The sequence below is a fragment of the Teleopsis dalmanni genome, chromosome 2 (assembly GCF_002237135.1).
Source record: "Teleopsis dalmanni isolate 2A chromosome 2, ASM223713v2, whole genome shotgun sequence".
NCBI classification, from domain to species: Eukaryota; Metazoa; Arthropoda; class Insecta; order Diptera; family Diopsidae; genus Teleopsis; species Teleopsis dalmanni.
Genome location: NC_051847.1, coordinates 45,411,043 through 45,423,242, shown reverse-complemented (window position 1 = coordinate 45,423,242; position 12,200 = coordinate 45,411,043). Strand labels below are relative to the sequence as shown.

Genomic DNA, 12,200 nt, shown 5'->3' with positions numbered 1-12,200 from the left:
AAAAAGCATTGATTACATCTTTCCTATTCTCCATTTCGATAGAAAATTTGATGTTGAGTTTCCATTTCAAAACACGTCGCAATCAAGGGTTCTGATCATTTACACTTATAGCTCTAAAATAAGTGTGGTATAGGCTGTAAAGTTTTCTTAATGAACTGAATAAATCTACTTATTATAGCCTTCCTAATCACTGCAGTCATTTTCAGACGGAGGCGATTGGAGCTTGGAAGTTGAAGCTTGCCTGGAAGTGAATAATTCATTTAATGGAATATATATTACCAATTACTTAAATTGCTTTAAAGTTTTTAAGCTCAGTCTAATTACGTCGTACAAAGTTTTTGACATCTATACTAAATCAGTTGTCGACGCAGTTTAACATTTGTCTACTCTGGATTTCCGGTTATAGTCTTGTTTTTCGAGATCTGCACGGCAGACAAGCTGGTCAGGCGCTGACCAGCTTGTGCTGGTCAATTCTTTTTGTGCTGTCCAATTTATTAAAAGTGGAGAAGACTCAACGACAAGCAGTTATCTATATAAAACTTTCCCATTCTATAAAGATATATTAAAAATAATTTAGTCTATTAATTCCACACCCTCATTGAGATGCCTTGTAAAAATATCAGCTTTTTGCTGGGTTTGTTGATGAGTAACAGACGATTAGATAACCATTTTAGAAAATTGAGTCGCTTGTTTCCTCATTCCTGTCGCAGTTGTGGAGTTAACGATGAAACTGTGTCATATCTGCTTTGGGGCATCTCAAAAAAGGAAGGAAGGATAGATCACCCACATCTAATAAATGGTTTGGTTTCTACAAGAATTTGTACTTTCTTCACTGTTATTATTGATGTGGTTTGAAGTAGTTTGAATATATTCATTATGAAAAATGATTTTTTTCTGATCATTCTCACTCTCCTTCAATCATTCTTTCTGAATGATTTCTGCAAACTGAACCCTTATTTATGAATTTTCCATACAATTGGTGCAAAAAAATTAAAAATTAAACCAAAATTTGTTGTTTCATCAATTTTCATGGAATATGTTAGTATCAATATAATTTCATTTTTATTCCAAAAACTAATGTCAACTAAATCCTCTTTGTAGTTCGATTAATGACGAGTGGATAGTGTTCGGCGAAATAACTGAACAACTGAGTGTGCACTGTTTTTTCAACTCTCAGTTTTTAAAAAATCTAATGGTATATTAAATATTTAATAATATATTCTGTTTGCACAATATTGACATTTTGACGGTCAAAGAAATTTTAATATTAAATTTTTTTTTAAAGGTCATTTCTTGCTTCTAGAACTCAAAATGTTACTTTCACATGGAAAAATCAATTGGGAATTGTGTTAAATGCCAACGTTATTAAAACCATTTTCAAGCAAATAATATTTGAGTAAATGTTCATTTGTGAAATTGATGCAATTAAACTAAATAATGAAACATAATTATAATTTGCACAGTGGAGCACTTAAAAATAACACTTATTCTAACCAAGTGATGGGTGTTATAGCTTCAAGTTCATTTAAAATTATGAAGAGAATTGAAAAGATTTTAAACTCTTTTAAACTCTTTAAAAACTTAACAGAATTTTGATAAGAATGACTGCATCTTTTTAGATCAGGAATCGTTTAGTCTTATAATTACTTTTCTATTAACAATGAAAAACTGAAATAAGTAAATTCATTGCATTTGATATCGATTATTTATTTGTTATTTATTCAATTCCAATCATCAAAATATTTCTGAACTGAGAAGACTTTTCAAGGTGATCAAAAAATACATGAAGGACAGAGCCCTGAAACTATTTACGAAAACTAACAGGCTTACCAACACAGCGTTATCGAATCTCAGAATTGTTATAGGCTCCTCGGGGAGGTATGCAGATCTGAGGTCAAGTATTGCTTAGTCTGATGAAGTGATAAACAGTCGCCTGGCAGTCAAGGCGTAAAGAGAGGTTTTGAAAATACCCCGAGTTAAGAAAGAGTAAAAGTGCTCAAGTGCACTGGCTTAAATAGCTTCAACATAACAATATTAGCATGATCTTCAAATAAATAAAAGATATGTTGTTATTATTATTAATGGAGTCTTAAAATACCACTTCAGGACCAGAAACTACAATCCTTTTGCATAATTTTAAGGTTTAACCCTGTATAAATACATTGAAGCTATATAGACAGATACATTTTAATACAGATTGAGGTTTATTACCATTATGAGGAAATGAATAGAAATAAATTACAAATTAAACTACACATAATTAAAAAATATATTATTATTTCTATATTCCATACTATGGAGAGTATGGAATTTGAATCCTGTATGTTTTGGTTACAGATATGAACAAAATTTATATGAAACCATAGTAATGCTAACTAAGTAATGAAGCCTTTGTCTATCAAAACATTACAAGAAAATCAAATTCTAGTTTGAAAATTCTAAAGAAAAGTTTATGACTACTTCAAAGAAATTATTTTAACCTATAGCGGGTTTCTGTACGCGAACGTAATTGAAATACAGAGGCTATATTTAAATTTCAAAATTATTTATTGTGTGTACTTATTTTCTTTATCAGAAAACCGAAACTTCTTCTTCGAATATAATTTTCTTTTTCTTTTATTTTACAAGTTTTAATGTTGTCAATATACTTAAATAATAATCCAGTTTACTGTGATTATTTAGAATATGAACAGCTACATTATTCCCCCTTCCGAAAAAACAACTTGCGACCATAACGCGAAGTGTATGTCTTATGATCGTTCTTGTCAGTGACTAAAGGCTTAACTTCTTGTTCCTTAAAATATTGTTCACTGAAGGCTGCTTTGAGGCGATCCACCGAGATATTCACTTTCCTTCCCTTAACATCCACGACAAAATATTTATCGAAACGCTTAAGAACAGTGAATGGACCTTCGTATGGAGCCTGCAATGGTTTACAAATCATGGAATTTCTGACGAAAACCTGATCCGAGGAATAAAGATCTTTTTCAATAAAAACCTTTCCACTAGAATGATGAGCAGTTTGAGTAGGTCTTAAGTCGTTCATAAATCTTTTTAGTTTAGCTACAAATTCTGCCTGAGGGTTTGAGACGTCGCGATTAACTTCTGAAATGAATTCCCCGGGTAAACGTAAGCCAACGCCATAAACCAGTTGTGAAGGACATGCGTTAATATCTTCTTTCACTACAACTCTAAATCCTAGAAGGATGAGAGGTAATATTTCAACCCAGTTGTCATTTTGATAACACTTAATGGCTGCTTTCAAAGACCTGTGAAATCTTTCAATAATTCCATAAAAAGCAGGGTGATAAGCTGTGGTACGTAAGTGCTGAATACCAAGAAGCTTAGACAGCTCTTTAAACAAATAGCATTCAAATTGTCGTCCCTGATCTGTGGTTACACGTAATGGAACGCCAAATCTTGCAATCCAGGTGGAATAGAATGCGAAAGCTACAAACCAATTATATTAACATAGTTTGTGTAAGAAATAGCCATAAGGATTATCATTAATTTTAGATTACATTATTTTAAACCTTTAAAATTTATAGAAAAATTATAAAATATTCAGTGAGATAGAATCATTCAATCTTTATAAAGAGTTCACTCAAGCGTTGTCACTTTTCCTATTTTAATAAATAATTTATTTACAAATTTTATCGTTCAAAAATGAATTATTTGTCTTTATAGAGATTTTATTATTGCTTTCAAAATGCTTTTTGAAAATCTTCTAAATTATTAAACACAACAAATATTTTTCAATAGAAAATGATAATCGCTTCTTAAAAATAATAAATTCACATAACTTAAAATTGTTAAAATATCTTGTGATATCTTCATTTTAATAATTAAATAAAGCTTTCTTTCCCTTTTATTCGTTAAGTGAAAATTGATTGGTTGCCAGATTGTATGAATATACATAATAAATTTATTTTGAACCACTTTTAAGAATTTATGCCAGTATCCAAGTGAGTTTAGCTTGACAACTCTTCCATTAAGAGTTTATATTTTTCTCTAATAATTGAAAAACAATTACTTAATTATTAATATTCTCTCGCCCCTTTCTTTACTCTATTCCTTTGTAGTCCATAAAAAGATTTTATTTTAATTTATTTAATTATCGTTATTTCTCTTTTAACATTTATAGCTTTTCCATTTTCTTCAGAAGGTAATTGTACCTTTTGAAAAAAAATAAAGATTTTATTACAATTTTTTTATTATTTTTTTATTATTTTTCCATTTTTGATTTACAGTTAAACTGTTAAAATGCAGTTCTTTTTTAGTTTTTTTTTGTTTAATTTTTTTTTTTTGTACAACATCGTTTCCGTTTTTGTTTCGTGTGTTCACTTTCTGTCACATCCGTTTCCGTTTAAGCAAACATGTTGCGCACAGCGTGACACAATGACCCAAGTGACGTTAACGCTTGAATTACGCTCATTGGAGCGAAGTTTTCTCGTAAGTAAAATTCGAAATGAAATTTATTCTCCTTGAAAATTGTTTAAAATTGAAGTTGAAATTGAAATTGAAAATCGGGAAATGCTGAAAATTTATATTAGCATAAATCCAATATTCAGAAGTGTGCAGCAGATTGAATGCAAATTACATGACAACTACAGCATTAGATAATTTTTTCGTAGCTTATGTGAATATATATTTTGGATTAAAAGACTTTTAAGGTTAAATTAAATTAATCTGCAAATTACATATAATCAAGATCGTAATATGCCACTTGAACTAAGAAATAATTAATTTGAATTCATCCAAATTTGATTTAAATGGCATTTGATCCCTAACAATCTAAGTTAAGCATGCTAAACTCATGTTAAGTTGTTAAAATGTTAAAGTACTATATCCATGTCAAATAGTTGGTATCAACATTTAAAAAAAAAGAAAATATGTCCTGCAGATTTTTAAAGCCTAATTATTAAAATTAGTTTAATTGAGAGACAATAAAGTATTACTCGAGACAAAGAAGAATACTTGAATTCTTTGAAGATCACTTTTGTTCCTTGAAGAGTACTCGTACTCTTTGAAGAGTATTTGTACACTTTGAAGATCACTTGTATTCTTTGAACATTACACTTAATCCTTGAAGAGTATTTGTATTCTTTGAACAGTACTTGTATTCTTTGAAGATCACTTGTATTCTTTGAAGAGTATTTGTTTTCTCTGAAGAGTACTTGTACACTTTGAAGAGTACTTTTACTCTCTGAAGCATACTTGTACATTTTAAAGAGTACTTGAACTCTCTAAAGTGTACTTTATTTTTTGAAAAGTACTTGTACTCTTGACTTAATATGTACATTTTGAAAAAGTCCTAGTATTTTTTGAAGATTATTTATATTTCTTGATAAAATACTTTTTCTTTGGTTTAAAAGACTGTCCTCCAACGGTGGCGAGTTCCAACAAGTGGATTATGCTGAAGTTGCCAAGATGCAGAGAAGGCAGACAAGTCGATCGCAATGACTTGGGGATCGATTTTTCACTGGCTTGGAAGAGATAAAAAGCAAACTTATCGGATCCCCTCAATTTTATCTGGAAAACCAAATGATTTAACAAGGACAACAAAGGTTAGCAACCTACCTCTTCAGGCATAATTTTTCATGGCATCACAGTGGGCAACATATGCCTTCGAGTGAAAGTGCTGACAACTATCAGCATGCACCTTCTGAATCGAACCTAACCTTGATTTAAAAGAAAATCGATATCAATATCATTTCGGCAAAAAAAAATTAACGTTATATATATTTTATTTTTTTTTCTAAAAAACAATTATACGTGATAAAGCGATTGTAGCAGTGTATGCAGTACTAACTTTATCATCTGTTTGAATTTCCACCAAACCCTAAATTGAGTTTATAGAACAAAACACTATTGTACAATGTGTTACTGAAACTGAACTCTTCAAGACTGGAGAACCGCAAATATTCCTAGGTCAGGTTCTGACCTAAATGCGCTGTGTTTAATAAAAGCCTATTGTACCTAGAAAATAATGTGTCTCTTCACTACACATAGTGGTTTTGAATAGGAATAAACTTCTTCTCAACCTTCTTTAATTTCTTTTGAACTTCTCTGATTTAAATACGCTGTATTTTGTGAAAATCAAGGGAATCTTAAGAAAAAATTGTGTCCACGCACATCGATCTTGAAGAGGAAGAACTTTAGCTAGCTGACATTGAGTTGCGCTAAATCTAGCCTTGAGTAGACACTCTACTCCTTTTCCATGTATGTCAGCACAGCATTCGATTACCAAGTCTAAGTGAATAGACCATTGTATATTTTTTTTAATAATTTTTGCTAGTTTTTTTTAAATAAAACCTGGTCTTATAATAATTTAAACTATAATTTATTTATTGAATTATTAAATGATAAAATTAACTCAATTTTAATTATTTATTTTATTATATTAATTATCAATATTTGAATCATAAAATTAATTTTCCTCCAATTTTTTAAAAGAAATTAAAAAAAATTTTGATTACAGAAAAAAAGGAGAATGAAACGCGTTTCAGAATTCGCTTTCAATATTTAACCAAGTGTGAAGGGTAGTAACAAAAGTTTATTGTTAAGGAACAAAAAGGCAATTCAAGGGAAAAGAAAAGTTTTTCTTAAGTTATTTCATTTCGGAAATTTGCAAGCTGTGCTTTAATAATAAATAACCAAGTAAATTGCAAAGTAATTATGAATTCTCGGGTGTTTGTTAAACCAGAAACATAAAACAATACAGTGGGTTTAAGGATAGAAATTATTTCACCATAAAATATGGGCAACAAGTTGCCACACACCGACATCCAATATTGCAAGGAACCTACATTTCCCCGTTCACATATTCGGCAATTAAACATTTAAGTTTGCTGCCACTAATTCGGCATTTTTATGTGATTTCATTTTGTCTTATATTGCGCATTCCGTATTGCTCCGAAATTGTATTCGTGCCTTGTTAACATTTATGGAATTTATTTGTTTTCGCCACCTACCAACCGGAGGATCTGAAAATTCGTGCCTGAAAAATCTTGTGCCATTGAGCATGAAATTAAAATGGTACAGAATGAAGCGAAGCATGTGGAAATTATAACAAATTTGGTTTGAAATTTATAAGAATGAAGATGCTTAAATAACCTGGGAATTATTGATTGAATATATTAAAATAACAATGAAAACAAGCCGAATAAAGCTTTTTCCTCTGCTACAAGGCAGGAAATTCATTAAATATTAATTTTTATTTAATAGCAGCTGGTATGTGATATGCCATGGGCCGTGTGCCATGAGCCCGATATAAACCAAGTATGCCACACCAACCACTGTAACAAACTTTCAGAAGAAATTTGAAACAATTTAAGCTGTCAAAAGTTTAAATTCTTTAATGTCAATGATTGTTTTTATATTTTATGTATATTTACATAAATATGCGATTTCATAGATAGCTAAAATATTCTATTATTCGTTAACAGTTTTTGTTTGACGCCTAAAATCACACAATCAATTTTGCTTGTCTACACAAAATGCCAACAATTTTTTGCACTTTTTGCAACTAAATTTTAAAAAACACTACTAAAGGCATGTAAACTATCATTATTTATGCAAATATTATCTCAGTTTGTATAAGTACATACAATTTAAAACGTTTCATATATAACTATATAGAGGACACATTTTTCGAGTAAGTCATCTCTGTCTATGCCTGGTTGTTGCTCACGCTCACGTCAATAATTTCATACAATTGTTTTAAGTAGCTACATTTTCGGTAAATAGGTTAAGACCTGAACACTTTTAGAATTGTTACATAAGGATATTAAATTAGTTTAGTAAGATATATATTTTTATATAACATTCCATAGCAATTTTGTTTTGTGCTACACCTGTCTGTTTACAAATGAACAATTAAATTAAGAAAAAAAATGGAAAACTTGAATCAATTAAGCTTAACAAAACTAAATATATAAACTTTCCATACACTATCTAAAATCAACTTTTCAAACTTATATACCTAACTATTCTACAGAAACTCTTAATCCTAGTATCTACTTTTAGTGCTGCTAAAGAACACTTTTACGATTTTTTTTTGAGTTTTTAAAGTTTACTTGTGACGAATTTATAACATTTTCAATTATATTATGAATACAAAAATGGGCACTTAAAAGTGTATCTTTAGAATAGCTTACTAATAACGTCTTATCAAGCATATTAGCTGTACTTATCAAAAATATATATAACATAATAAATCAAAAATCAACTCGTTAATTTCTAAATTCAGTTCTTAGTTGTGTCAGACTAGTCCTCAATATGACACAGATTATTTCGTTCCAAGTAAAGTAGTTTCTGCAAGCGGAAAAGAAAATACTTCACCTCTCCAAGCACTTCCACTGTATTTACACCCTTAACTCAACATGATTTACCTTTATGTCTTTTTCTTCCAACTGGTGCTCAATTACTTTTTGGTTGGAGCAGAGTCATCCGTTGAATTAAATCAATCTCATGATAGAGCTTCGTAGTACATATGAGTGCTGTAATCGTCGCCAATTCGTAGAAGACGAAAAATCTTTCGAAAAATTTTCTTTCGAAAAGTCCCAGTACTGCTTCATCATTCCGTGATACCATTCGTGCTTCGTCGAGAAAGAAAGCTCTACATCTCTACTAAGCTCATACAACTTGTGATTCATTCGGATACGATACTAGTGGTCAACTCTTAAGATTAAAAGTTAGTACTAAGACAAAGAATTTCATGAAAAATTTATCTCTTGAAAACTTCCACTGCAACTTCATCATTCACTGATAGCGCTCCTGCTTCAGCACCTTATAGAAATACAGGTATGTTGAGCGACCTATAGAACATAGGTCAAGAGAGGGCTTTACATACCTTCTGCTGACATCCATCCTTATGATGGCGTTAAGATAGATGAAATTTTTCATTGATAGATGAAATTTACTAAAGAAGAACATCTTAAAATAGAGTCAGAAGACTGATGTATAATGAATTACAATAAAGTAAAAACATATGTATCTATGCTGATTTTAAATCAAGGAATTAATGAGCTATTTGTACGAAGTATAGTAATAATTATATGACACATATCTACTCTAAAATTATCAACTAAAAAATATGTCTATTAATAGATAACAATAAAAAAAAGCTGATTTTTTTATAAAGTTTCTAAACTACTTAATTTCTTAAAATAATTTTCAGTGAAGTGTCCTTATATCCGTTCTGAAATCAATACTCCACTATCAGCGCTCTTAGCTACCTAAACAAGTCTCTAATGCCAATTTGAAATTGTTGCATTTATTTCCGTTCGTCTATGAACTCGTTAAAGTATGCCTTCTCATACACATACACGTATTTGACAACCTGTTACACAGGACATACAATCAACTACAGATATGAACTCTTCAAAGGATATTAGCTGCCAAGTGTATGCTTACATATTGAAGTAAGTCTCGTAGGTAAGCAAGCATGGATATAAAATACAATGATAAATTTGCTTTTATAGTTTAACTTGTTTCAAGTTAATTTGAGCATTTTTCATATGTGTTTGGTCTGTTTTCGTTTTGTTGCATGCAACATGAAATTGGCTCAAATACGTGTACTTAACGGCAAGCGATACATCATGTCGTCAACCTTAATTCCTACATGTACGATTCCATTGCATATTTATGGGCTCATTCATTAGCTTAACTGCAATGAAGAATATAATTTTCACATTTCTTTTTCTAAAAATTATTTACTAAATAGTAAATAAAACAAAAAGTTCAAAAATTTAAAAAGAAAAATAAATAAAAAAATATTGTAATTTCCTTTTATTTTGAAAACTTTATAAATCAAGGAATTGTCATGCCATTGGCGTGTAAATAGCGTGACTTGTTGCAACCAAAGTTTTTCGTTTTTTACAGTTGCCTTTTGCGGATTGCTTAAATGCCATTATTTATGGTAAATTGTCAAAGTATATCATGCGATTTTTTTTTATTTTTTTTTTCCGCAATATGCAAATTTTATCATTCAATCTTTAACACATGTTTTATTTCAACTGCAATCAGCAATAATTAAGCTGATTTATAAGTGTACAAAAATAATATTTTCCGTCAATAAATAATGAACAATAATTCAACAAAAATTCATTCATTACCCAGAATATTGTGATATATAGAAGTATATTAAATATATACCTCTACATATGTATATAACTATTATTTAATGTAATTTTACACATACCTCTGTACTATAACTTATTTCGGTATTCCATATATTTAGAATTAAGATAACAAACAACAACAACTATGGGCTCAGTAACAGTGTTGTTTAGCGTGGGTACCTGCCATTAAGGCTTACACATAATGCACCGATACACGCCCCATTGGAAATTCTGATGAATTTCCACCGGTTCCAATTAAAATTTGTGTGTTTGGAGATAACTTACCCATTAGTAAGGAGCGAGACTCATCCTACTTTTGCTGATCTTTGAGTCACAGCACCCGGTGATGAATACGCAACTCCACGCCGAATAAATGATAAATACCGATCATTCTTCCTGCGTAAGTTTGGGTATTAATCACAACCACCATGACTCTGCCAACCATCACTTGGCCAAGACAGTCAAATTGTGGGCACCTGACCGCCATAGTATCAAATATATATCACCGGTTGGGTACAGCAAGTACCGTGTCACACTCCAAAACAGTGTCGGTATAACGCCGGGATTTTAGTTGGCTCATACGACAGACATACCTACCTCTGACCCCTTCACCGCATGGGCTCAATAGGTAATTGAAATATAAACTTGTGGTTTGATCAAAAAAATGTATGCTCTTTAGGTCGTGTCTCCTACCTATGCTTCAGTGATAGCGGAAGCAGTGGCAGTATCAAAGAATAGTGAAGGTACACTGGGCGTTTTCAAGAAAAAAGTTCATCACAAAATCCTGAATGAACCGCAAGTTATACGAGCTTTGTCAGGACATTGATATAATTTACTCTATTAAAACCCAGAATCTTTAGTGGATTGGTCATGCCGTGAGAATGGATGACAATACTCCAGAGAAAAAGGTGTTTGAAATGGCAACTAGAAGAAGAAGTCGTAAGGGTAGACCGTATTTCTCAGATGGAATTATCAAGTTAAGGAAGTACTAACCCCACTTGATATACGATAGTGCGGAAGGAGCGCACGCAAGTCCATTTAACGAAACATTATACTAATTTCATTTTGTATGCATTTAGTGATTAATCTTAATATTTTTAGTGGTATATAATTTTCACTAAAATTCACTACTTTTACTACTAATATATTCTTCTATAATATAGACTTTCACGTAGTTTCTGGTATAAATTTTATTGATTTTTAATCTAATATATTTTATTATAATGGTAATGAAACACTTCAAAGCAATTATAATATAAATTATTAGCTCAGACTTATCGAACCACTTTAGCATATTTATGTATGGATTTGGAGAGGTTCTTTTGTATGAAAAATTGCTCTTATTGCAGAATATAGTACAAAATTTTATTATAGACTTGATTACAAAAGTTAAAATATATAATGTAGCTTAACATTACCTAAGATTATATATTGAATTTGCTACTATTTCAAGCAACAGTTCCACATCACTTATGTTTCCATATTAGTCTGCAAAACATCGCTTTTATCATTCGAGATTCATTTGATTCCATCTATTTTTTCATCCCCTTTGCTGCTATATGAAAATATTGTTTAACATTGGATTTCATTGCGCTATCCTGTCTGACGCTATCCTGTCTCTTATAGCATAATAATGTTAAAGCAACAATAACTGAATATATCTTATGGTAAAAAGATATTTAAGAAAATATTTACAATTTTAATAAAATATCTTGAGATTGAGGCGGTGTTTATATTTTTTGAAATGTATTTTTTTCGTTTTTAATAATTCTCTTGTAAATTTCTTCTTTTTTTTTTGCTTATCCTCTAAGAATTCTCAAAACAACCGTAAAAAGTAAAATGTTTTCATTTTTAAGCATCAACAGTTTTGTAAACATGAATTTTTGATTGAGTAATAATAAACGCCGAAAAGTGCGCAACAAAATCTTGACATGTACCTTTTATGTTGAAAAATGGGCTTCACCTTAATATAATATAAGTCAGTAATAATTTTGTAAGTGTATACTTAAAGTACTTATGAAAATATATGTACGCAATATAAATAATGTATAAATAAATAAAAGTAATCATAAAGAA

At 30.4% G+C, this 12,200-nt stretch overlaps 1 protein-coding gene across 1 annotated transcript in view; it reads right to left on the bottom strand.

The window, feature by feature from the left end:
- Nucleotides 1-2,698: 2,698 nt before the first annotated feature.
- The window catches only part of LOC119674443, a 30,017-nt gene continuing 20,515 nt past the window's right edge, over nt 2,699-12,200 (bottom strand). The window contains exons 2-3 of the mRNA XM_038085582.1: nt 5,776-5,842; nt 2,699-3,450 (exon numbers count right to left, since the gene is read on the bottom strand). Coding sequence (XP_037941510.1) covers nt 2,699-3,450; nt 5,776-5,842 — 819 coding nt within the window. The remainder of the gene's footprint in view (nt 3,451-5,775; nt 5,843-12,200) is intronic.